Raw genomic sequence first — 26,234 nt, 5'->3', positions numbered from 1 at the left:
AATACTACCTCCTAGTGGCTGATCCAGGAGTTTGCAGCCGAGCCGCTGTTCCTCAGTCAGACTCTGTGAGGGGTCGGGCAGAAACTACAATTTCCGGCGCACCCAGCGCGCGCCTGGCGGACGAACTACAAGTCCCAGGCTGATCCGCGATGGCGGGCAGCCGGCCGCGGGCGGCGGGCGGCGGGCGCGGCGCGGCGCCATCTTGCAGCCGGCGGCGCGGATTGAATGAGCCCGCCGAGCCCCGGCCGCCGTCGGGAGCCGCGCAGGCCGCGAGCAGCCGCTGCTACCATGGCCACGCCGCTGTCCGGCCGCGCGGGCGGGCCAGCCACACCACTGTCGCCCACGCGCCTCTCGCGGCTGCAAGAGAAGGAGGAGCTGCGTGAGCTCAATGACCGCCTGGCGCAATACATCGACCGCGTCCGCGCTCTTGAGCTTGAGAACGACCGGCTGCTGCTCAAGATCTCCGAGAAGGAGGAGGTGACCACTCGAGAGGTAGAGGAGCAGCTCGGGGACCTCGGGGCATGGGCCAGGCGGGCGGAGACTCCTGGAGGTTCACTGAGGGATTCCGAGGGCCCCGAGTGAGAGATGCGGGCCCGGCAGGCCCCGCCCACCGCGGGGTCCGCGATCTTGGAGGACCCCTGAGCAGATGGGGACGGGTTCTGTTCTCTGTAGGAGTCCTGAATGTGTGGTGCAGGCTGGGCAGGCTCCATCCTCTCAGGGGGGCTCCGGAGGACCTCCGAGTGAGGGGTGCAGACCGGACAGGCCCCGCCCACCGCTGAGTTCGCTGTTTCGGGGGATCTCTGAGCAAGCGGTGCAGACGGGGGCCGGCCCCATCATTTTGGGAGTTTTAGGGGGCCCGTGAGTAAAGTGGTGCACACCGGACAGGATTCGCCCACTGAAGGGTCTGCGATCTCAGGGGACCCCTGATGAGGGGGTCCAGAAGGGAACGAGCTCCATCCTCTCAGGCCCCCAAGAAGTTTCAGGAGCTCCCAAGTGAGGATTGCAGACAGACCATGTCTTGCCCGCCGAATAATCTGTGATCTCAGAGTGCTTCTGAGCTAAGGATTTAGAAGGAGACAAGCCCCGTCTTCAGAGCCCCAGAGAGGTTTCAGGGGCCGCTGAGTGAGCGTGCAGACTAGGTAGGCTTCGCGACCGAGGGCTGCAGAGGAGAGTCCTCAGAGAATTTTAGGGCCCCTTATATGAGGGGTGTAGATTGGGACGTCCTAACTAGAGAGATGTCTCCTTAGTATCAGGCTGGAGTCTCCAGTGTGTCTTGTTCCTCACAGGATTCCAAGGAGATTTGGGGATCCCCAGGCTGAGGAGATATGAACCAGGGTAGACCCTAACCCTAAGGGATGGGGGGATTCTCCAGGGATGAGCCTGGGTGTTTGGGTATCCTGGGAGGAGTAGAAAGGGAAGTCTTTTGTCCCCAAGGGAACTAGGGGGCTCAGGCCCTCTGAGAGAGTCTTGGGGCCTTGGAGGGTCTTATGGAAGCATCCTGGAGTGAATCATATGGCCTCAGTTCTCCATGGAACTTTGAGGGGAGAGGGATTCCCTTGATAAATCTCTGAGAGATCAATTAGGGTGGGTGTTAGGCCAAGAGCTCCATCTTTACCATGGCTAGGGTGGGTGGGGCACAAGGGAAGGGTTCTGATGCTTTGGGGGTCCCATGGGAAACTTGAGAAGCCCTTAGTTTGGCCCTGGGGACACCAGTTGCTCCCCTAGGGGATATGAAGGAAGGGGGCGACAAGTGGTCTGGGATCTACTGGGAATTTTGGGGGTCCCAGATGGGCCTAGGACTTCAGTGCAGACTGAGAGAGAAGAGTCTAGGAAAATCCACCTCCAGAGAGGATAAAAGGGCAGGGTGTCACTCACCTAGGTGGGATTTGTCTTGGGTTAGGAACCTCTGCCACCAGCCTAACCCCCCAAGTGGTTCTTTTTCCTTCCCACCAGCCATGCTCAGGCCAAGGGCAGATTTTCAGAGTAAGAGGGGAGGGAGGAACACCCCTGCACTTGGCTCTTGACATGGGTTGAGGCCACTGGGTCCAGTTGTCCCAGTGGGGAAGCCAGGCCCTGGAGCTGGAATTTACCACTCTGAGCCTCCACTTCCTCATCTGGAGAATGGGCCAAATAATAGACTTGTGGAGAGGAGCCATTTACTTACCCTCTGTGTGACCTTGGGCTAATCACTTACTTAACCTCTCTGGGTCTCAGTGTCCTCATCTTTTAAATGAGTATAATTGTAATACCTGCATCTTGGCGTTACCTGCCAGGCTTTCAGAATAAACTGTTTTGTAAGATGAAAGTGACTGATAAAGATAAAAGCGGTAAGGTAAAGGACTGTTCTGTTAGCACTGTTAGATGGTGCCCCACTGCTTGTGCTTTCTGGGAAGTGGAAGATCCCATAGTTGGTGGTGTCATTGTGGACCCCTGTTTTTTAATTTGTGTAACTTTAGGCAGCCCACTCCGACAGAGCCTGAGGCTCTCTCTTGGAGCCTTGATTTTGCCATCTGTCCAGTGGGGCAGGATGGTCTTGGCTTCCAGTGGCTGCTTCCCTCCCTTGTCAGGGCAGAGAAGCCTTAGGACTCACCCCTGTTCCCACCTGCCATACTGGTGGACACTCAGTCTCTCAGCTAGTTTCTTGTTGTCTTTGGGCTTCTGTTGTCCCACCTGTGAGTGGAACAAACAACTGCAGGAACTTTGGGGGACACTGGCTAGGCGTCCTGCCAGACCCTGGGCTAGCCACCTGTCTGGGCAATGGTGGTGTCCTACTTTGTTGCTGTGCTGGCTCGATCTGGTTGGAATGTGAGACTAACTCTGGGCCAAAGTGGGAACAAGGGAGCCGAGTGCTTGAAGGGTCACTTTTGCCTTGTTGCCCAGCTATGTCTGCTGGATGTGTTGCAGGGGGACAGCTGGGAGTTCTACCCAGTGCCTTTTGTCCAAGAGCCAGCTACTGGGGTGTGAGGGGTAAATGCGCATTCACTGGTTGGTGGAGGATGCTAAAAACCCACTGAGGGAGGGGAGGGGCATCATATGGGCTTTACAGAGAGAGGGACCTGGAGTCGCTGGGGGCTGTGGTAGGGGGGCCTTCTAGGTAGAGGTGGGCCTGGTGGGGTTCAGGGAACGGCCTTGGGCTCAGGCTGGCAGGAAGGGAACAGGGGAGGGGGCTCTCACTAGTAGGGACCTCAGGCTGTCTGTGGTACCTAGGAGTGTATACTTTACCTGCCCAGCAGTGATCTCACCTGCCTGTATCCTGCCCCCAGGGGATATCTGACCCAGACTGGAGACATTTGTGGTTGTCAAAACTGGAGGGAGATGCCGCTTGCCTGGAGTGGGTAGAGGCCAGGGATGCTCCCTGCTCAGCATCCTGAGAAAAGACTTGCCCAGCCCATATGTCAGTGTCAAGTTTGAGAAACTGCACTGGAGGTAGGGAGTTGCTGTAGAAATTCTTTGAGGATGCCTTTAACATTCTATAAGTGACAACAAATGTGCCATTCAAGCAGTCCTCGTGTATATGGTGAACCACCCCCCTCTTGCATGTTGCTGCACGTCTTGCCCTTTTTATCGTGTCCATTGAGTTGTCTTCCTTTCACACTTGGTCATACACAAAACCATATCCCCATGTGGATTCTGGACCTTTCCCATGTGACGCTGGTTGACATCTTTTTTGGCGGCATGGACAAATGGCCACGGGGAGATATCACTGGAGGATTTGGGGGATGCGGAAGGGTGGGGAGCTGGCCAGGTGGATGTTAGTTGAAGAAAGATCCCTGAGTACTGGAGTGCTGGCAGAGCAGTGGGAATGGGGGGGGGCAGGTATTCTGGGAGCCCTCCCTGTGAGGTGTTAAGTTCCTATGGGAGGAAACTTGGCTTTCATTTGTCTTCCCTTCCTCCGCCCCTGGTGTCCGGTGGCTGCTCAGGGCAGCCCAGGGTGGACCCAGGGAGTTCAGAGCCAGGGCTGGGCTCTGGGGAGTATGGTGGAACGAGGTGGCCCCAGGCTGGTGTCTAATTTTCCCTACGGAGCTGTAGTTCTTAACCAGGGCAGTTTTGGCCCCTGGTGACGTCTTCCACCTAGGTCATGCCATGCTGTGCGTCTATGGGATTCCAGGAAAAGGCCGTCTTGGGTTATCTGACCTCCACCCTCCAGGCCAACACGTGCTGACACATTTGTTAGGATTCCTCAAGCCTGGGGCTTGCACAATGTCCCTGTCTTTGCAGCCTTCACAAGTGCAGGGAATGAGGCCCTGCCAGGCACACTGCACCTGTCCCATGGGCTAAGAGGTTCTTTGTAATATGTGCCCTCCTCCTTAGCACAGTGCTGTAGATTGGGTACTAATGACCACAGATGTTTTCTGAAAACACCAGGAAGTCAGTACAGTATTTTTTACTTTGCCGGCCAGGCAGTCTCTGTCTGACTATTCAGTTCTGCTGGTGTAGGGTGAATGGCTGCCGGCTGCCGTAGGCAATATGCAAATAAATGGGCACAACTGTGTGCTTATAAAATTTTATTAGGACTTGCTAAGATGTGAAATTCATAGAATTGGCCTGTGTTACAAAAAATATACCTTTCCTTTTTCTCTAGCCATTTAAAAATTCAAAAACCTGAGGTGGCGCCTGTGACTCAGTGGGTAGGGCCCTGGCCCCATATCCCAAGGGTGGCAAGTTTAAACCTGGCCCCGGCCAAACTGCAACCAAAAAATAGCCGGGCGTTGTGGCGGGCACCTTTAGTTCCAGCTACTCGGGAGGCTCAGGCAAGAGAAATTGCCTAAGCCCAGGAGTTGGAGGTTGCTGTGGGCTGTGTGACGCCATGGCACTCTACTGAGGGCAACAAAGTAAGACTCTGTCTCCAAAAAAAAAAATCAAAAACCTAATAAAAAACAAAACAGAAATTGATCTATGAATTTTAAAAATAAAAATAAATTTAAAAAATGTAAAAACCACTGTGAGCTTGCAGGGTGGACAAAACCAGGTGGTGGCAGGAGCTGGCCCTTGGGCCAGAGTTTGCAGACCTGACTGTAGATAAACTGCCTTATACCCTTAACTAATCTCTATATAATTTATTCAGATTTCCTCAATTTCCCCTAGTGGCCTTTCCTGCTCTGGGGCCCTGCCCAAGATCCTACATGACAGTCAGTTGTCACATCTCAGGCGCCTCTGGGCTGTGACAGTCTCTCAGATATTCTTGTTTTAGATGCCCCGGATAGTCTTGAGGACTGACTGGTCAGGTATTTTGTGGAATATCTCTCAATTGGGTTTGTCTGATGTTTTTCTTATAGTCAGACTAGGGATGAATAATTTTTTTCTTCCTTTGAGATAGTCTGACTTTGTCACCCTCAGTAGAGTGCTGTGGCGTCATAGCTCACAGCAACCTCAAACTCTTGGGCTCAAGCCATTCTCTTGCCGCAGCCTCCCAAGTAGCTGGGACTACAAGTCCCTGCCACAACACCCAGCTTTTTTTAGAGACGAGGGTCTTGCTCTTGCTTAGACTGGTCTCGAACCTGTGAGCCCAGGGCCCTCCAGAGTGCTAGGATTACAGGTGTGAGCCACCACGCCCAGCCTATGAATAATATTTTTTTTTTTTTTTTTTTTTTTTGAGACAGAGCCTCAAGCTGTCCCCCTGGGCAGAGTGCCGTGGCATTACAGCTCACAGCAACCTCCAGCTCCTGGGCTCAAGCGAGTCTCCTGCCTCCGCCTCCCAAGTAGCTGGGACCACAGGCGCCCGCCACAACGCCCGGCTATTTTTTGGTTGCAGCCGTCATTCATTGTTGTTTGGCGGGTCCGGGCTGGGGATTCGAACCCGCCACCTTAGGTGTACGTGGCTGGCGCCTTAGCCGGTTGAGCTATAGGCGCCGAGCCTATGAATAATATTTTAATGGAATATTTTTTTAAAATCAAAATTAGGACTGGGGTTGGTAGCTCACTTTCTACCGAGGGCAAGAAAGTGAGACTTGGTCTCCAAAAAAACCCCCAAAAAACCCCCCAAAATTCCTCTGTGGTGCAAAGAGCATAGTATATTCACCCAGGCCTAGGTAGTGTGGCATGTTGGGTTACATGGTGCTCTTAGGCTGCTGTCTGCACAGCATGTGACTACCGTAGATGACTGTAACATAGGACTATTTTTGTATCTAAACATATAGGTACACAGAAAAGGTACAGTAAAAATATGGTATTAGAAGTTTATGGAACCACCAGCCAAGTTTAGACTGGCTGTTAAGTCCCACCTCATCTGGGATGTTCTGGTTTAAACACTGAGAACCATATCTGGGCACCTCCATGGTCCTGAGCATATGGTCACCCTACTAATTAGCGTGTCCTTGGCAGCTCCCTCTGCTCAGGGGCCTTGTCTGTAACAGGGGAGGTGGCCCCCTCAGGGTCCAGGCTGACCCGGTGCCTGCCACACACAGATGCTTGCTGTCCTGTAGGCTTATGGGGATGGCACAGCCTTCAGAGTGGCCTTGTCTGTTAGCACCAGGTAGAGTTGTAGCAGTTAATCCACATCTTATCCAGTTCACCCAACTCCACTGTACAGTTAAGTGTTTTTAGTATATTCAGAGCTGTGCAACCACCACCTCTATCTAATTCTGGAGCTTTCTCACAACACTAAAGAGAAGCCTTCTCCCATTGGCTGTCATTCTCAATCCCCTCAGCTCCTGACAATCACTAATCCGCTTTCTGTTTCTGGACCTGCCTGTTCTGGACATTTCATATAAATGGAATCTTACACTATGTGTCCTTCTGTGTCTGCTTCTCTCACTGAGCACAATGTTCTCAAGGTCCATTCATGTAGACTGTGTCAGAGTCTCCTTCCTTTTCATGGATGAGTGATAATCCTGTTGCATGGATAAACCATGTGGGGTTTATATATCCATCCATTGATGGACAGACCGTGATTCTACCCTTTTTTGGCTATTGTGAATGATGATGCCATGAATATTAGTGTACAAATTCCAAACATACATGGATATATGTTTTCGTTTCATAGGGTATATATCTAGGAGTGGAACTGATGAATCTATGGTGATTCCACATTTAACCTTTGAAGGTCCTACCAGACTGTATTCCACTGTGGCTTCATGTGCTACATTCCCACCAGCCAAACACAAGGGTTCCCATTTCTCCACATCCTCGCTAGCACTTTCGACTGTTGTGTTGATCGGTACCCTAGTGGGTATAGTGGTTCTTGTTGTGCTTTGCTTCCATGTTTTTAAACACATTAAGTGTATGATCTTGTTGGGGGAGGGAGGAGGGCTAGGCAGCCACAGAAATTTGAGCCATGCTCCCAGCTGGTGTGTGACCTGGGCAGCAGTAGCACATGGGAAGCTGGGCAGGTGGCGGCTGTGGTCATGGAGGAGTTAGCAGGAATGGAGGCTGTTGCCTTTCAGGAGTGTATTTGTAGCCAAGTGCCCCCAGAGGGCCCTCTTTAGGGATGGGTTTAGAAGGGGCTAGCTTTAATCACCAGCTGGCCTTTGAACTTGGTGTCATGAGCAGGAGCTCTGGGAGGGGCTTTCCTCATCTGGTGGCCCTGCAGGGCTTTCTGGTCCCTTTTGCCTGCTCTGGCAGTCCCTGATTTTTCCTGCTTTCTGCCCTCTTCCCCACTTGTTGGCTGAGCAAGTCTCTGTGGGGACAGGTGGGGGTAGCTGGCTGGGCAGCTGGGAACTCTGGATCCTGGGAACTTCTGCCCAGGATCCTCCAGGTGCTGCATCAGCTCGTAGGCCCCACAGAGGGTTCAGACTCTGAGAATGTTTCATGTGCTTGGGGGCTGGGCACAGGAAGGCTGCATGTTGGCCTCTCCCAAGGGAATGGGAAAGTGGCAAGAAGGGAGGCTGAGCTGGATCTTGGAGGAACTCAAGTTTGTAGTCTTATAGCAGGAGTGTGAATACAGGCAGAGCATTCAAAGACAATCATCATCACCTAGGAGCTTGGTGACAGCATCCATCTTCATGTCCGAGACATGTCACCATCCAAATAGTAGCTTTTGGAAGAGAAGAAATGTTATATGTAGGTCAGTACTAAAGTTTTGAGACAGACTGTCATGGTCCATGCTTTTACTTTCAAGAAACACAGTCGACAGCATCTTTCTGATTCCTCCGTGTGGATTTCAACTTGTTCGGCTCATCACTGTGGCTGGGAGGGCTTCATTTGTTTCTGTCTACATGGATTTTATATTTCTTAATTTCCGTGTATCTCAAAACTTTCAAAATGACCCATGTATTAGCCCAATGGTTGTGATATCTGTGGTTGTAGAGACAGGAAGAAGGGTGTCGTGGCATGGAGAGGGTAGAGGCAGGGACACTGCTTGGCCCTCCACAGTGCCCAGGATGGCCCCACCCCAGAGAACAATCTGGCCCCAGTGTCCATGGTGTGGAGAGAAGGGAGACCCTTAATTAAATGTTCACACCAGGCTTGGCACGGTGGCTCACGCCTATAATCCTAGCACTCTGGGAGGGCAAGGCAAGTGGATAGCCTGAGCTCAGGAGTTGAAGATCAGCCTGAGTAAAACCAAGACCCCGTTTCTAATAAAAAAACAAAAGTAAAATAGAAAATCTAGCTGGACATTGTGGTGGGCACCTGTAGTCTCAGCTACTAGGGAAGCTGAAGCAAGGGGATCTCTTGAACCCAAGAGTTTGAGTTTGCTGTGAGTTATGATGCCACAGCACTCTATCCAGGGTGACAGAGTGAGACTGTCTCAAAAAAAAGAAATGATCACACTAATTTTCAGATTTCAGAAAGTGGGAACATGAAAAATGTACATAATGAGCAGGCACTTTGTAGCCATGGCAACAGCTAAAGGTCTGCATGTCCAGGTTGAAGGGACAGGTTCCATATAGGAGGCAGGTGTTCTGGGTCACAGGCTGGATCCAGGACCTTTGAGCTCCACCACCAGGGAGCTGCTCTTTGCTGGGCTGGGGTTTGGGGAAGGGAGGCAGATCATTCCAGAAGGGGGATCCTCAGATAACCAAGACCTGGGGCTCACACGCCCCTCTGTTGAGTTTGTGTCTGGGTACCATGGGATGGTGGCTGGGTTTTTCTGGCTGTTACCCTCTTTTTCTGTGCACTGGGGATTCTGAGCAGAGAAGGTTGTCCTCAGCCTTCACCTTGGCTTGTGTCTCCCGAGGTGAGTGGCATCAAGGCGCTGTATGAGTCGGAGCTGGCTGATGCCCGAAGAGTCCTAGACGAGACAGCCCGAGAGCGTGCCAGGCTGCAGATTGAATTGGGGAAACTGAGAGCTGAGCTGGAGGAAGTCAACAAGAGGTGAGCGGTTCTAGCTGGCTCCATGTAGCCCTGATCCTGGGGCTCTTATGGGTGAGACCCTAAGAAATCCCCATAGGCCCTCTGGGGATTCGTGTCTTGACTGGGGCAGCCTGGATGGCACTGACTACCAGTCTGGGCCTCCCTGTCCCCTACTAGTGGCTGCCAAGTCACTTTCTTCTGCTTCTGTGAGAGTTGTCGATATTTACTATCCAGAAAGTGGGAAACATGAGGTAGTTTAAGCTGAAAAGTAAAATCCCCTATGGGCCTTCCCTGGAGAATACCTGGCTCCTCTCCTCATGCGTACAGGTGTACACACACACTCTCATTGAAACCACAGAAGCTTTTGACCTTCATACCTTCATGATCATTCCTGGTGTTAGATGTTCTTTGTGCCTTGGTTTTGTGCTGGGAGGTGGAACATCCTGGTGTGTGCTCAGTGTAGTCACAAGTCATTTAGGCTGCTCTTGTTGTTCCCTGCAATTTCCCTTTGGGTGACAGCTGTGTCCATTGTCAGGGCAGTTCCTCCCTCATCATCCCTCAGTCCTTCTGCGAGACTCACCCAATTTAGGGTATAGGGTGTTGTGGACAGATCGTTGAGACAGAATGACAAGGACAAAGGCATATGTATTCAGTAGTGCTACAGGGACCCACGAAACATCAGGCTTGAGGTTCAACCTAGAATTAAGCTTATCCCATGTCCTATCTACAGGCACCGTCTTCCACAGGCTCTGGTTGCTGGTGCTCACGCATCTGTGGTCTTCATCTCAGCAGGGAAGGGACAGGGTGTTCTTGCTTTCTCCTGTCTCCCCAGAGCTATGTGCTCCTGCACTCCTGGCCTGGCCTACCATGGAGGGACCTGCGAGTGCCACCTGAAGGGGCACAGGCATTCCTGGTGCTTCTACTAGCCAGTATGAGGTGTGAAGGGCATCTTAAGGCTTGAGGAAGCACTACTAGGCGGCTCGAGAATCTGTGTTGTCCCCATGTTGGAGTGTGGCCAGAATAATGACCAAGGATCTCCATGAACAGATGATGGGGAGTCCTCCATCTGGGCACTCTTTGTCTGCCCAGGCCAGTGCTATCTCTGGAGAGCTAGCTTCTTTCCTCTAAGAGAGGCCAGCTCTGGGTGGGCCAGGCTCCCCCATCCACCTGCTTGGAGCCTGGGCTCCATTTGCTCTCTGGTGGTGGCCATGAACCAGGGACCCAGCAGCCAGAGGGCTCGGTGCAGTCCATGCAGCACCACATCCTACTTGAGTAGCCTAGGGCCCAGCAGCCAGGCCTGAGTGGGCCATGGCTCCAGTCCGTCTGTCTCTAGCACCTGCTTCATGCTTAGCAAGTAGACTTTTCAGCAGAGCTGCATGGCTTCTGACATAATTATAAGACTCCAAAGGGATTTGTGGGAGCTATAAAATACCAAAGTTGCCCTGTGCAGGCCTGGACAGAGGCAGAGCCGCATAGTGAGGGAGACATTCCAGATACCTCTGAATTGTTCTCTTTAAGACATGGAATTAATTTCACATTACGTGAATTTCACCACAGTGTTAAAAATTTAAAAAAATACTACCCTGTGCTGACCTAGGCATTCAGGCTTCCTGATCCACTGTCTCCTGGATAGCTGCCTGTGTGGCAGGCATCCCACAGTGGTGTGATCTTTCTCCGCCTGTTTGTGTAGCCCCATGCAGTCATCTTCCTGACAGGTTGTACCAATGTTTTTCTTTTTCTAGCAAACTTATCACCAAAACTTCCGGGTGACAAACACAGGTAGCTCCTGGAAGACCTAATAAGCCAAATTCCATTAGGAACCCAGGAGGGTTCACATGTGGTTAAGGAATCTGGTCAAGCACCTTGATGTTCTTGTGAGCCAGTGAAGTTTTGTGAAAGTTCTGTGAACCTTATGGTGTAGACATTTGTTCAGGAACTCCCTGAGTTCCCTGACGTCTCTGCTCCTGTAACCCCAAGGCCTTTGCACTGCCGTCCACTCTGCCTGGATTGCCCCCTCTTTCAGCAGTGATTACCATGACTCCTTCCTAAGCTCCCCCTCAGGTCTTTATCCCCAGGGTCACTTCCCAGCACATACGTGGGCCTTGTCTCTCTTCCATGCTCCAGCATCCTCATAACATAGGCTCCCCTCTGAGCAGCTATGTGACTGGCAGCTGTATGACAATGGCCACCTCCCAAGAGGACATGTAGTGTGAAGTAGTGTGTTGTTCTAGATGTGTCCCTGGTGTAAGAACAGCACTTTCCACGCAGCTGGTCCTCAGGCAGGATCTGTCGGACAAATGATTTACAGTTTCCCCAAAACTGCTCTAAAAATGCACTCTGGGAATGCAGGGCATGCAGCCCACAGCTCAGGACTGTGGTTATCTGCACCCCCAGACCCTCAGTGTCAGGAAATAGGACTTAGTCTCCCTAACTGGGGACACAGTCAGCTTAGTGGCTGAAATCACTGATTTTCATGCCACTCCAACTCACAGAAGCTGCTAGCCTGGGCCTCTCTGTCCCTAGTGTTTCTAGTGTTCTGAGAGCTGCCACTACATGGGGCTTATCATCAGAGTAGACAGCTGTCCTACCCTGGTGGGAAACATGGGGAGGAGACATGGTGTTTGCAGTTCACCTTTCATAGTATGTTCTTACCTGGCAGGAGCCTAAAGCCTAGTTTGTCCAACCACAATCCCTTACTCAGGAAATTAGTTCACACTGGTGGGTGCCCCTTGTGCTGCATATCTGACATGCATCCAGATGACACCTGGGGCATTGGGAAGCCCAGCCTGGTTCTTCCAACAGAAGGTGCAAATTCAACGTGCCACATGATAGCAAACACATTCAAGGATTTATTACAGATCCTTTGCAGAGAGGGTGCTGTGGTGGGGAAGGCAGTCCTCTGTCCCCAGCTCATAAGAGGCAGGAATGTACACTTGCAGGGAGAGCGCATGGCTGCTAGCAGTGTACAAGTTTGTGGAAACGGTGTGTGCAGCACTTTAAGTTCATGGGCAAATGCCTGAGGGGCCTGTTTAAAGGAAGTGGGAGCAGAAGTGGACAGCCCAGTCTGCTAGGCTAGAGGGAAGCCTCAGTTATTAAAACTAAGCCTCTGGACTTAGTTTTGGGTCACTGGATATGATGTCTGCTGCTAATGCCAACAGCATCTTTTGCTGTGTTGTTCCCTCAGCCTGGGGTGATTCTGTCCCCAGGAAACAGGGTGGAGTCTGTGTGGGACATGTAGTTATCTCCACTTGGGGTCTGCTCCTGGCATGGAGTGGGTAGAAGCAGGGACACTGCTCAGTACCCCATAGGGCCCAGGATGGCCCCAAGTGTCAGCAGTCCTGAGGTTGAAAAAGGTTGGATTGGGCCAGGTGTGGTAATCCTAGCATTCTGGGAGGCTGAGGCAGGTGAATTGCCTGAGCTCACAGGTTCGAGACCAGCCTGAGCGAGAGCAAGACCTGGTCTCTAAAAAAATAGCCAAATATTGTGGTGGGGGCATGTAGTCCCAGCTACCTGGGAGGCTGATACAAGAGAATCACTCGAGCCCGAGAGTTTAAGGTTGCTGTGAGCTGGGATGCAAGGGCACTCTACCGAGGGCAAGAAGTGAGATTCTGTCTCAAAAAAGAAAAGGAAAGGGTTGGGTGTTCACTGTTGCTTGGGGAGGGGCACGGTTAGTTCCTTCAGGAGGTAAACATTCAACTCCAAGATTTCAAATTACATTTACAAACATTCAAGAGCCTAAAAGTCCACACTCTTAACATTTGTCTGTTAAAATAATCTGGGTACTTGCTATCGTAAATATTTAATTCTGGAAATGATTTGGTTTAATGGAACACCAGGTGAGCCTGCTTAAAATAGCTAAAGTTTCCAAAGAAGATGAACTTTATAAAAGCCAGGGTTTTCAGTTGTTAACTCTAATGGTGTGTATGTTAATTTTTTTTTTTAAACCTAAGTTCTCCCCTAAATGATCTCTCCTGTATCTAAAATTGGTAACAAAGGGTGTGAAACTCAGGACTTGAGGTAAGTTGCAGGCACTTATGTTGCTTATGGGGTTCCTGATGGTGCAGAGCAGATTTGAGGAGCATGTGGACCTTCGATCCTGAGGACTAGGACCCCATTGTCAGGGCCTTCCTAACACCCAGTACCTTGGGCACAGAGGTCCCAATGACCTTGCCCATGGGCTTCCTGGCACCTTTGCCAGCTTGCCTGGCGCTGCCTGAGATGCTCCATGGGGTTAGGTGGCTCCCCCTTTGGCCAACCTTTTCTTTTGACTTTCAGCGCCAAGAAGAGGGAGGGTGAACTCACCGTGGCACAGGGTCGGGTCAAAGATCTGGAGTCCTTATTCCACCGGAGTGAGGCGGAGCTGGCTGCTGCCCTCAGTGACAAGCGTGGCCTGGAAAACGATGTGGCTGAGCTGCGGGCCCAGCTCGCCAAGGTATGTCCCAGACAGCTCCTGGGGCCATGGTGGCTACGGGACTCCCAGGCAGGGTATGTGCACCAGGCAGATTGTCCCCTCCTCTTGCTGTCCTGTGTCTCTCAGGCAGAGGATGGCCACTCAGTGGCTAAAAAGCAGCTGGAGAAGGAGACGCTGATGCGCGTGGACTTGGAGAACCGCTGCCAGAGCCTACAGGAAGAGCTCGACTTCCGGAAGAATGTGTTTGAGGAGGTGAGTCTGTGGGCACAGCCTTCAGCCTAACTAGGTGTGTTAGTGTGCTGGGGCTGCCGGAGCAAAGTGTGAGGGACTAGGCAGCTTAAAACCACAGAAATCTGTTCTCTTGACTCTGGAGGCTGAAAGTCTGAAGTCAGGGTATTTTAGGGCTATGCTCCTCCTACAGACATCAGGTGAAGTTCCTTCCTGTCTCCCCTGCTTCTTGGGGCTCCAGGTGTCTTTTCACTCACCCTGTATCATTCCATCTTCACAGGTGTCTCCTCCTCTCTGTCCATCTTCTGTGTGTCTCTTTTTTTTTTTTTTTTTTTTTGAGATAGAGCCTCAAGCTGTCCTCTTGGGTAGAGTGCCATGGCATTACAGCTCACAGCATCCTCCACCTCCTGGGCTCAAGCGAGTCTCCTGCCTCAGCCTCCCAAGTAGCTGGGACCACAGGCGCCCGCCACAACGCCCAGCTATTTTTTGGTTGCAGCCGTCGTTGTTTGGCGGGTCCGGGCTAGATTCAAACCCACCACCTTAGGTGTACGTGGCTGGCTCTGTGTGTCTCTTATACACAATCCAACAGTTGACGTTGGATTTTAGGCCCACTGGATAATCCAGAATGATCTAATTTATATCTACAAAGACCCTATTTGCAACTAAGGTCACATTCATAGGTTCTGTGGATCAGGACATAGACACATCGTTTTAGGGGCTATCATTCCACCCACCACACAGCCTCCTCATCAAAGGTAGGTGTGAGGCCCACCTGCTTCCTGGGCCTACTCTCACCCTCCTCATCTTTGGGCCTCTGGCTCTTTGGGTGGTGGTGTGGGAGCCTGGCCCCATGTGACCCTTAGGTCCTAGTCTTCATAGAGCTCATTGTGATGTCATAGCCCTGAGCAGAATGCCTGGGGCCAGGCAGGCTCATGTGCTTACTGCCCAGAAAGAGCTGCTGGCTGAAGGATGCCCATGCAGCTCAGGAACAGGGCCTGGCTTCAGCCAGGTGCAATGAGTGTGTGGGCCACCACAGGAGCTGGGAGGGAGGCTGCAGCAGGTGTTGTGAAGGAACCCATGAGGGAATCCATGAGGCAACATGAGTCTAAGAGGGGACCTATGAGGGAGCCTGTGAATAGACCTGTGAGCGAACCAGCAAAGGGACAGGAGCCCAAGAGGGGACCTGTGGGGGCACTTGTGAGGGGTCCCACAAAAAGACTGAATGAACCTGTGAAGATACCCTTGAGGGATCCTGTGAGTAGACCTATGACTGAACCTGTGAAGCGACCCATGAGGGGACCTGAGCCTGAGAGGGGACCTGTGGAGGCACCTGTGAGGGGTCTCATGAAGAGACCCATGAGTGAACCTATGAAGACACCCTTGAGGGATCCCTTGATTAGACCTATGAGTGAACCTGTCAAGCAACCCATGAGGGGACCTGAGCCTGAGAAGGGACCCTTAAAAGAACCCAAATCTTCAGGGGAACCTGTGGAGGCACCTGTGAGGGAACCATTGAAGACACCCATGAAGGAAACTGTGAAGAGACTCACAAGGACAGCAATGAAAATACCTTTGAAGGAACTTGTGATAGAACCCAGAGGGAGACCCATGAAGGGATCCTTGAGGAAACCTATAAGGGGACCTGGAAAGAAACTGGTGAGGGGAGCAGCAAAGAGACCCCTGAGGGGACCCCAGAAGAAACCTGTGAAAAAGGGATCCTTAAAGATCCCCCTGAGGAAAGAGCCCTTGAGGGGTGCTGGGCCTCAGAGGCGGAAGCCTGCATGGGGAGCGGTGAGCAGCGCCTCATCAAGGGCAGCCCGGAAGGTGGGTGTGCTGTTCATGGGTCTCAGCAGGCTGTGCTGCCAGCTTCACTCTTTGTTTGTAAAAGTGACCGCTTCCCTTAGAAGCATTTCTGCTGTTTTTATGAACGAGTCACATAATAATAAGTGACAGGTTTCTGTGCTAGAGGGAGTTTCATGCAGTAAGAAGTGGATGTTCCCTTCCTGTGAAGCATGAGCTTTGGCTCAAGCCGCCACCTGCCCTGACACTTGCTCCTGCCATGTGTATGGGACAACTGTTTGTATGACAACTGCCTGTGGCCTGAGTGTGCCATCATGGTCACTGTGTCCTGAGGGCCAGGTCTGCCATCCCCTGGAAAACTAATTTGTTTTCTTAAATTACAGCTTTTATTGGATATAATTCCCATACCATAATGTTCACCTTTTTAAAGTGTAGAATTCAGTGTTTGTTGGATCTCCGTGGGGTTGTGCAGTCATCTCTCTTCTACTTCTTCTTCTTCTTCTTTTTTTTTTTTGAGATGGGAGTCTCTCTCTCTGTTGTTTTTTGGGGGTTTTTTTTGCCCAAGCTAGAGTGCTGTGATGTCAACCTACCTTAAGGGACCTCAAACTCCTGGGTTTAAGTAGTCCTCCTGCCTCAGCCTCCTGAGTAGCTAGGACTGCCGGCACCTGCCATAACACCCAGCTAGTTTTTCTATTTTATTTTATTTTATTTTTTGAGACAGAGCCTCAAGCTGTTGCCCTGGGTAGAGTGCTATGGCATCATAGCTCACAGCATCCTCCACCTCCTGGGCTCAAGCAAGTCTCCTGCCTCCGCCTCACAAGTAGCTGAGTCCATAGGCGCCCACCACACCACCTGGCTATTTTTTGGTTGCAGCCATCATTGTTGTTTGGTGGACCTGGGCTGGATTTGAACCCGCCAGCACAAGTGCATGTGGCTGGCGCCTTAGCTGCTTGAGCCACAGGCACTGAGCCAGTTTTTCTATTTTAGGTAGAGATGGGGGTCTCGTTCTTGCTCAGGCTGGTCTCAAATACCTGAGCTCAAGCATTTCTCCCACTTGACCTCCCAGAGTGTTAGGATTACAGGTGTGAGCCACTATACCCGGCTGCAACCATCACTTCTAATTCCAGAGCATTCCACCATCACCCCCCTAGCAAACTCTATCCCCATCAGTAGTCACTCTCCACCCTCAGTCCCTGCGATCATAAATCCACATACCAGAATAGAAATGCCTGTTCTGGACATTTTTTATAAATGGAGTCACACACTGTATGTTCCTTCAGTGTCTGGCTTCTCTCACTGAGCATGGTGTCCTCACGGTCCATCTATGTTGTAGCCTGTGTCAGAGCCTTGTTTCTTTTCATAGCTGAGTGATATTCCAGTGTGTGGGTGGACCATATCTGGTTTGTTAGTCCATGGATGGGCATTTGGGCTGCTTCCAATCTGTGTTGCTGTGAATGTGTGTGTCAGTGATAACTTGTGAACAAGGAACCAGGTGGCTATCCAGAGGTTCTCAGTTTGGACATTTTGAAGCCCTCCCTTTGGGGGACCAGGGCAGGAGCAGGACCAGAGGCTTGGGAGCATTCTCTGCCACTTGCTCTGGCACCTTGGTCACTGAAGCTCTGTCCCCAGGAGGTGCGGGAGACGCGGCGGCGGCACGAGCGCCGCCTGGTGGAGGTGGACAGCAGCCGGCAGCAGGAGTATGACTTCAAGATGGCCCAGGCGCTGGAGGAGCTGCGCAGCCAGCATGATGAGCAAGTGCGGCTGTACAAGCAAGAGCTGGAGCAGACCTACCAGGCCAAGGTGCCAGCAGGGTGGGTGGGGGTGGTGGGCACTGTGGGACCCCTGGCCAGCATTTGCCTTTCTTTTTTCTTTTTTTTAGAGACAGAGTCTCACTTTATCACCCTTGGTAGAGTGCCGTGGTGTCACAGCTCATAGCAACCTCCAGCTCTTGGGCTTAGGTGATTCTCTTGCCTCAGCCTCCCAAGTAGCTGGGACTACCCGACACAACACCCAGCTATTTTTTTGTTGTAGTTTGGCTGGGGCCGGATTTGAACCCACCACCCTCGGTATATGGGGCTAGTGTCCTACTCACTGAGCCACAGGCACTGCCTCAGCATTTGCCTTTCATCCACCCATTTCCCCTCAGCTGGACAACGCTAAGCTGAGCTCTGACCAGAATGACAAAGCAGCCAGTGCTGCCCGCGAGGAGCTGAAAGAAGCCCGCATGCGAGTTGAGTCCCTCAGCTACCAGCTCTCCAACCTTCAGAAACAGGTGACTCACGAGAGACCCCAACCCTACCTGGCCTGGCCTCTGGACCTCTGTCCTCTGAGTGTGTGAGCTTAGGATTTCCTGCCTCTTGGCAGTTGATGCAGTTGTTTGGCACTGGTGGTGTCTCCTACCTTCCTCCTGTGCCTGCTCCAGCCCATCAGCAGCCACATGGCTATGGTGCTGGCTCACTATTCTGCAGACTTGGTCTCCATCTAGGGGGCCCCTTCCCAGTCCCCACAGTGAGGGGCTGTCTCTCCACTGTCCACACACCCTCAGCAGCCCCTACAAGAGGCCCAGGATTGACTGGGCTTCCATGACCCCAGTAGGCTGCCTTGATCTGGCCACTTATCCCCTCTCTAGGCCAGTGCCGCTGAGGACCGCATCCGGGAGCTGGAGGAGGCCATGACTGGGGAGCGGGACAAGTTCAGGAAGATGCTGGATGCCAAGGAGCAGGAGATGACAGAGATGCGGGATGTGATGCAGCAGCAGCTAGCTGAGTACCAGGAGCTGCTGGACGTGAAGCTGGCCCTGGACATGGAGATCAGTGCCTACCGAAAGCTCCTGGAGGGCGAGGAGGAGAGGTGGGGCAGGTCAGGTGAGGAGGTCAGGGAAGGGGCAGGGCAGGGGCCAGGTGACAGCTCCTTTTCTCCCCCCAAGGCTGAAGCTATCCCCTAGCCCATCCTCTCGGATCACCATCTCGAGGGCCACCTCCAGTAGCAGTGGCAGCAGTGTGTCAGCAGCTGGGCGCCCAGGCCGCAGCAAGCGGAAGCGGCTAGAAGCAGAGGAGTCACCAGGCAGTGGCTCAAGTGGCCTGGGCACAGGCAGCAGTGGGAGCAGCAGCAGCAGCAGCTTCCACCTGGCCCAGCAGGCCTCAGCCTCGGGCAGCGTTACCATTGAGGAGGTTGACCTGGAGGGCAAATTTGTGCAGCTGAAGAACAACTCTGACAAGGTGATGGTGTCACTGTACCTGAGGCAGAGGGAAATGTCCCTGCCATTGTTGCCATCCTGCTGGGCTGTGTGGCAAACATGTGCTTTCTTTTCCAGGATCAGTCTCTGGGGAACTGGAGGATCAAAAGGCAGATCTTAGAGGGGGATGAAATCGCCTACAAGTTTACACCCAAGTACATCCTGCGGGCCGGCCAGACAGTCACGGTAGGTGGCAGGGGTAGGGCAGGGGCAGGAAGGAGAGGATGGCCACTGGTGGGATTAGTTGGGGTTATGGAAGGGCCAAGACTCAGGACTTGGCTGCAGCTATGCCACCTTGGGGCTCAGACCTCCCATAGCTGCACCCCTGTACTGGGCCTTGTTTGGGACCAACCTACATGCTGAGGGTCTGGGTCTAGTCCTGTAGGGCTGGCATCTGTGAAGTGTAACAGTCACAATCTACTGGGCTTCAGACCCCAGCTTAGCCCCTGTTAACTGGGAGCACTTGGCCAGTATGAACCTCAATCTCTTCTGTACCCTGACCAAGCCTAAGTCAAGCTGGCTTGAACACCCAGGGCCTTGAAAGGGGACTGTGTGGCCATGTCCCCTGGACTGAAGGTGGTATTGGTGGGGGGGCTATTCTTGGATCCTCAGGTGTGGGCAGCTGGTGCAGGGGTGGCCCACAGCCCCCCTTCAACCCTTGTGTGGAAGAGCCAGAACAGCTGGGGCGCTGGTGAGAGCTTCCGTACTGTCCTGGTCAACGCTGATGGAGAGGTGGGTACATACTCTGCACCACCAGCCAGATGTGGAGTTCTGGGCTTGGGCTTGATCCCAGGATGGTATCTGTAGCCATAGCGGTGCCCAATGTGGGGTGAGGGGTCCCTGGCACTGAGGTGTTGAGTGTTGGCAGCTCTTATCTCACACAGGAAGTGGCCGTGAGGGCCGTGAAGCAGTCCTCGGTGGTACGGGAGAATGAGAATGGGGAGGAAGAAGAGGAGGAAGAAGCCGAGTTTGGCGAGGAGGATCTCTTTCACCAACAGGTAGGGGCTCCTATGTCTACTTACAGCCGGGGGGGCAGCTTCCAGGACAGAGTGAACTGGTGATCACACATACATGCACCAGTGCACACATGTACATACACACCTGCTATGTTCACTGGATCCCTGGCAGGACACTCACTGGGTTGCAGGGGCTGAGCTCTAATGAGCCCCACGGTTTGTACCCACACACATAAGGCACAGATGGGAGAGCTGGGCCTGCCCCCCAGCATAGGCAAGACATCCTGGGATGTCACAGACCTCAGGGTACTGGCCTGGGGTCTCCTGGGAGGTGGGGTGTTGAAAATCCAATTATATCACATAGCAACACTAGGTACAGCTCCCCAAACACTCTGGTTCTACACTTCCTCTGTCTAAGACACCAGTTACTTAAGTAATGGCTTCTGAGGAAGAGGTGGAGAGTCCAGAAACTACCACTGTATTAAATGGACACATTGCAGCAGTGCTTTGATTTTTGGAATGTTAAAAACTTGACACAGGTAGCCCACAATCAGCGAAATGGAGACATAGAAGGTTCTGAAAATAGGGACTGCTGTTGCAGAAGCTGCTGAGCCTGTCATCTTGTGAGCTGAGTTTCCTGGGGTGCTCAGCTTTCAGCATGGCCCCAGCTGCTCACTGCTTGCCTGACTACCTCCATTCTTCCTTCTTTCCTTGCAGGGAGACCCAAGGACCACCTCAAGAGGCTGTTGCGTGATGTGATCTCAGCACTTGTCATCACATACCTTCCTCTACCCAGAGCCACTGAAAACTATTTTTATATCATTGGCTTTCTTTAGTTCTTGATAACATTTCTAGAGAATTTTTAAGCAAACTGTCAGGATGTGGGCATGGGTCTCTGCTGATCTTTCCTGTGGTGGGTGTCCTTGGACTGTCCCCTCATAACCATCTCCACCTCTATCCTGGAGACCTTTTTTAGTGTTTTTTCCCCTATTTCGCCATCTGGTTGAATCTGAGGCTCAGGAACCTGGGGGCTGAAAGGGGCTGGAGCTGGGAGGCAAGAGGGCCAGCAGAGCCACTTTGCTGCCTCTGCCTCAAGTGCAGGCCAGGACAGAGGAGGGGATAGGAGATGGCCCCTTGGGCCTTATAGGGGACAGAGATGCAGAGGAATTCGATGGTTATGGGTTTTATTTTTTTAAAGCTTTTTAAAAACCAAATTCAGAGCCCAGGGTCTGACCTGGTGGGGCTGGGGTCCCAGCCTACATCTTGGCTGCTGCAGTTCAGACAGTGGGAACCCATCACGCATCCAAGAATCAGGTGCTGATGCGGTACAGTAATGGCCTCGTCCTGAGGGCAGATGAATTTAGGGAGTTTGTAGCAATTCCTATTCTGACGACATGGGGCTCGGGTTGAGTTTCTCTGACCCTTGATTTTACTTTCTGGGCCTTGATTCTGGAGCTTCATACAGTTCAGTTCCTTATCCTGTAGGACCAACAAGGCAGGAGAACAGACACCTAGGGAATGAGGATAGTCCTGTTCTAAGATTTGTCAGGATAGTAAATGGGAGGGGGACTTTGGATAACCTTGGAGCAAAGCCCTTGAGTTTGAGAACCATTGTCTGCAGGTATTGCCACCCATTCCTGACCCTTCCAGAGGAGAGTGATTTTTGGCTGGGCCTCCTCCCCTGAGTGTGTGTGTGGCGCTGAGTGTGGTGTGGTCCCCTATATATACATGTGCATATATCATATATTGATATTGTAGCTTCTATTTGCTGAAATTATGTTTCTTAGACATGCCAATGCCAACTGACTCCTATGCTGATGGCTCCAACTCCTCAGACCAGCTTCTGGCTCTCCCCTTTCGGCAATAGCTTACAGTTTACACCCTTCCCACATAGATACACAGAAGTTATTTTTTTAATGGATATTTATTTTTTTACATTGGTCAGTATGCAGATTGCCAGGACCCTGCTTCAGGGGCTCATGTCAAGGCCTTGAGGGCAGGCTAACCATCCTCCCAGGGCATGGCACTGGGGCAGGGACCCCCAAATGGCAAACTTCCTTCAGAGAGTGCAGCTGAGTCTTAAAGATGCAACACTGAGCCACAGGTGCACTGCCCAGCCTGAGCCAGGCCTTGTGGTCCCTGTAGGGCAGGCAGCACTGCTCTCCTAGACCAGTCAGGCTTATGATGAGGAAGGAATAGGAGTCATGAAACCCAGGCCTGGAAGGTCCCAGTGGCCAACAAAGCGAAAACACTGCCGCTGCCACTGTTGCACCTGCATCACAGAGGCTCTGCCAGCCACCCTTACTTCCAGAAGTCCTTGATTCTTTCTGTGGTGACTTTTTGTTCCCTGGGCTGTGGGTTGCCTTCCCTGTATGGAGGGAAATGTGTTTTACCAAAGGAATTCCTCACGGTAGGTCCAGACAGGTGTAACAACTGTTCGAGTCAGGCAGAGCTGCCAGGCCACTAACAAGTAGGAATGTTGGCTCCAGGTGCTATCTTCCCCTTTCCCTACCTTCATGGCAGGAACATTCTGGACGTGACCAGGTAGCCCACATCCAAGCAATTATGCTGGGGGCAGAGGGTGTCATAATCTTGACACTTGGTTGGGGCGGGGGGGGAGTGTTGCACTGGCTTCAATCACACCTTTTTACATATTTTGAGACTGGGGGAGCAAAACCATATGCTGGAGTTGTGTCTGTGATTTGCTGAACAGGCTTGCAGGCCAGGCTCCAGGGATGAAAGGAGAAGGCCCAGATGTCCAAAGACACTACTGAGCCTCTTCCTGTGGTATATTTCCCAGATCCACAGACTAGCACTCCCCTTTTCCTGGGTGCACAGAGGTCACTCCTGGCAATCTTTTTCAACTCTAAGGGTCTGGGTCTTTACCCCACATTTGCCTTGATTAGAGCTGGGAGTGGCCCAGGCACTGATGGTGCCCTTAGCTGGTGGTGCTTAAAGTGGGGAGGCAATTGGGTGGTGAGTTGGTGATTGGAGGTTGATGATGGTCATTGGTAATCAAGTTATTTGGATACTGAGCAGAATCCTATTTTATAAAGCTGACTAGCCTGCGAAACAGACTTTGCACTTGTCCTCAAATAAGTTTATTAGCTGTTTGCCACTTAGCTGTGAAACGATCTCTGTGTGTGTGTGTCTGGTAACTCCCAGCATAGTGCCTTCCCTGAGAAGACACCAGATGATGGCCCTGACCCAAGAGGCCCTTGGTTACTGGCACAATGGGACATGGGCACAGGCTGGTCAGTGTCTCACTGAACCCAGGAGCCCGGTGATGGGATCGTGCACCTGTTTCCCTGGCAGTGATGCCTTTGACCTAGGTCTGTTTTTAATCTACATTTGGACAGCAGCAGTTGTATTCACACTGGAGATCCGAATGGGGCTGATGTTCTTCGTGTCATAGCCATCTCAATGTAATTCCTACCCATCTGACGCAGCATCACAGCACAACATGCAGGTAGAATTGGACTGCAACTACCATGGGCTGGCATAGACTTTCATTTCAGAGATTTTGTTGGTTTTTAAGAAGATGCATGCCAAACGTGTGGTCTTACCCCCCCTCCATGATTTGTAATATACATTTTATGACTGGAAACTTTTTTGTACAACACTCTAATAAACATTTTGATTTTAAGTTTATCTCCAGCGGGGTCTTCTGTCCAGTGCAGCCTCCCGCTGAGTCGCGCACGTAACAACCAGTCCCGCCCCACTCGTCTGACTATAGTGGGAGGTGTAGACAGGCCTGGCTCTTTGTGCGCACGCGCAGAAGGGCCTGCAGGACGAGCAGTGGACCGCCCCAGTGAGCCGATCACTCACTGGCTGGCTCCGACAGGCCGCACGGCAAACAAGCTTCTGGCGGCGCTGTCCCGCCTGCGCATGAGCGGCGGGGGGCGGGGGTGTGCGCGCGCGGCCTTGTGGGAGTTGCAGTTGGGCTGCCTGTACTACGTTTCCCGTAGTGCTTCGGGCGGCTTGCTTCCGGCGCAGCTACGGGTCGGTGCGCGTGGCCTTAGCACTGTTGACTTTGCCGAGCCATGGAGGGCAGCTTCGGCTCGGATTTCGGGGGCTCTGGCAGCGGGAAGCTGGACCCGGGGCTCATCATGGAGCAGGTGAAGGTGCAGATTGCCGTGGCCAACGCGCAGGAGCTGCTGCAGGTATGGGGCGGGGCTGGCCGGGCTGGGGGCGCCCCTGCGGGCAGGCGGGCATCGTGGCTGAGGCCTTGCGTGTCTCCACAGAGAATGACGGACAAGTGTTTCCGGAAGTGCATCGGGAAGCCAGGGGGCTCCCTGGACAACTCCGAACAGGTGAGCCCCGCAGGGGTATAGGCCATAGGTCTCGTGGACTGGGGGTCTGGGGCGTCTACGTGTGCGCTGACTAACGGGGCGTCGTGGCGGCGGGGAGGTATCCTCTGTGCGAGCGCGGTCTGCAGCCCAGAGGGTGCGAACTGGGGACACTGGCGGGCGTAGGGGGTTCGGGGCATGGTGGGCCTTAGCTGAACCGTGCATGCCCCGTCCCTGTCCCCAGAAATGTATCGCCATGTGCATGGACCGCTACATGGACGCCTGGAACACCGTGTCCCGTGCTTACAATTCAAGGCTGCAGCGGGAGCGGGCCAACATGTGAGTGGGAGGCGGTGCTACGGCGGGTCCGCTCCCACATCACTGCATTTAAGTGGACGTGCCTGGCGGGGCGGGGCCAACACTTGCGTACTGCCTGCCGGTGGAGGCACTATGGGGGTGGAACCGCCGCCAGTGCTGGGAAAGATGGGACTGTGACCTCCTACCCACCCACCCCGGCCTCTGCCAGCCAGTGCAGTCTGGGTCTTGGAGCGCTTATGCCTTTCCAAAGTGCTGGCCGCTCGGTGACACCTCCTTCAGACCTGATGGGCCCAGGTCAGTCTCATGTCCTAGGCAAAGAACCCTTGTTTGGACCTTGGAGTGGGGAGTGGTCAGACCCCACTTGAGCTGTGACCTCCTGAGGACCGACAAATAAATTGCTGGGGGAAGGGCAGAAAGAGACCTGTGCTTTTTTCCTCCTGGGAGGAGGTGCAGTGTTGTTCCTAGAACCCCAGCCCAGACTGGGCCTCAGCCTCCCCTGGGTGGAGGGTCCATCTTTCACCTTTGTACCGCTGAGTCAGGGGGATTGTCTTTTTCAGCACAGAAGGGGGCCTTGAAGGTGAGGCTGATGAGACCCTCCCCCAAGGCTAAGGAGAGCAGCCCTGCCCCTGAGGTAGGGGCTTGCTTTTCCCCATCTTCCTTATATCTCTGCCCCAGGGGAGGGACATGTAAGTGGTCTTTGTGGGGCCGTGGAAGTGCTGAGCCAACCAACAAGCTAGGGTGCAGGGCTGTTTATTGGAAGAAAGTATGCAGTCAAACCACACTTTGTTGCCCACAGCCCCCCACCCACTGCCTGCCACCTGGATGCTCCTCCTTGAATTGGGTGGCCGGTGTTTGTGCTGCTTTCACATCTGGCATCTGGGCCGGGGCAGGCACATGGCAGTCACTCCTGGATGTTCTGCCCTATCCATCTTCTCACAGCCGATACCCGAGTGTAGACACCAGGGAAGTGGGGCCGGCCACAGCCATAGCCCCAGCTGGTGACCCCAGTTAGCACCCACCGTCCAGAGGGCTCCCTGCAGGCCAGAGGTCCCCCAGCATCACCCTAAGATGGGAGGGAAAAACGGGCACTCAGAGAAGGCCAATGCCTGTCCACAGCAGCCCTTGGGCCTAGAAGGGGAGGAGCTGGCCTGACCTTTGCACCCCAGGTCCCAGGCCACTATGGGGGTAACCTCTGTGAATGGCTTTCCTTGTGGGTCTCACTTGTATTATCTGGACAATGAGTTCATTGCCAAGACAATCCATTCATGCTGCTGTCAGACATTTATGGAAACCCCACCATGGGGTCTCCAGAAAGCAGCTTTCTGGGAACTGGCTTATGGATGCCCAGTAAACAGTTGTGGATTGCAAATTCCTCTAGAACCTGGCAGTGCCCGTACTCAATGGGTAGAGCACTAGCCACATACACCAAGTCTGGCAGGTTCAAACCACACCCAGACCAGCTAAACAACAATGACAATTGCAACAAAAAAATAGCCACGCATGGCAGACACAAAAAGTCCCGGCTACTTGGGAAGCAGAGGCAAGAGAATCACTTAAGCCCAAGAGTTTGACATTGCTGTGAGCTATGACACCACGGCACTCCACTGAGGGTGACATAATGAGACTCTGTCTCAAAAAAAAAAGATTCCTCCAGAACCAAAAAAGGTGCTTTGGGCTCGTCGCCTCTAGCTCAACCGGCTAAGGCGCCAGCCACGTACACCTAAGGTGGCGGGTTCAAATCCAGCCCGGACCCGCCAAACAACAAT

General features: G+C 52.8%; 3 protein-coding genes across 3 annotated transcripts in view; 2 read left to right on the top strand and 1 right to left on the bottom strand.

Annotated features, from left to right (window-relative positions):
- The first annotated feature begins 190 nt into the window (after positions 1-190).
- On the top strand, positions 191-20,696 carry LMNB2 (lamin B2). The gene is made up of 12 exons (XM_003788719.3): positions 191-492; positions 9,116-9,252; positions 13,507-13,663; positions 13,769-13,894; positions 17,300-17,470; positions 17,817-17,942; positions 18,300-18,520; positions 18,597-18,888; positions 18,984-19,091; positions 19,518-19,637; positions 19,790-19,903; positions 20,579-20,696. The coding sequence occupies exons 1-12, from the start codon at positions 226-228 to the stop codon at positions 20,618-20,620; spliced, it is 1,881 nt and encodes a 626-aa protein (XP_003788767.2). The 5' UTR covers positions 191-225; the 3' UTR covers positions 20,621-20,696.
- A 3,077-nt stretch (positions 20,697-23,773) lies between these two features.
- On the top strand, positions 23,774-24,884 carry TIMM13 (translocase of inner mitochondrial membrane 13). The gene is made up of 3 exons (XM_003788718.3): positions 23,774-24,024; positions 24,106-24,174; positions 24,395-24,884. Exons 1-3 carry the CDS (start codon positions 23,905-23,907, stop codon positions 24,491-24,493), a joined length of 288 nt encoding a protein of 95 aa, XP_003788766.1. The 5' UTR covers positions 23,774-23,904; the 3' UTR covers positions 24,494-24,884.
- Positions 24,885-25,189: 305 nt separating this feature from the next.
- Positions 25,190-26,234, bottom strand: part of TMPRSS9 (transmembrane protease, serine 9) — a 40,892-nt gene continuing 39,847 nt past the window's right edge. Inside the window, exon 17 of the mRNA XM_003788717.2 lies at positions 25,190-25,531. Within this exon, the coding sequence (XP_003788765.1) occupies positions 25,370-25,531 (162 nt within the window). The 3' untranslated portion in view covers positions 25,190-25,369. The remainder of the gene's footprint in view (positions 25,532-26,234) is intronic.

This window comes from Otolemur garnettii, unplaced genomic scaffold (assembly GCF_000181295.1).
Source record: "Otolemur garnettii isolate 467f Iridium unplaced genomic scaffold, OtoGar3 scaffold00029, whole genome shotgun sequence".
Taxonomy (NCBI): Eukaryota; Metazoa; Chordata; class Mammalia; order Primates; family Galagidae; genus Otolemur; species Otolemur garnettii.
This window is presented reverse-complemented; position numbering and strand designations above follow the sequence as displayed.

Coding starts and splice junctions, on each gene's coding strand:
- LMNB2 (XM_003788719.3), top strand. CDS start 226: ATGAGCCCGCCGAGCCCCGGCCGCCGTCGGGAGCCGCGCAGGCCGCGA. Junction 18,889..18,983: donor TGAAGAACAACTCTGACAAG/GTGATGGTGTCA, acceptor TTTCTTTTCCAG/GATCAGTCTCTGGGGAACTG. Junction 19,092..19,517: donor GGGCCGGCCAGACAGTCACG/GTAGGTGGCAGG, acceptor TTGGATCCTCAG/GTGTGGGCAGCTGGTGCAGG.
- TIMM13 (XM_003788718.3), top strand. CDS start 23,905: ATGGAGGGCAGCTTCGGCTCGGATTTCGGGGGCTCTGGCAGCGGGAAG. Junction 24,025..24,105: donor ACGCGCAGGAGCTGCTGCAG/GTATGGGGCGGG, acceptor GTGTCTCCACAG/AGAATGACGGACAAGTGTTT. Junction 24,175..24,394: donor CCCTGGACAACTCCGAACAG/GTGAGCCCCGCA, acceptor CCCTGTCCCCAG/AAATGTATCGCCATGTGCAT.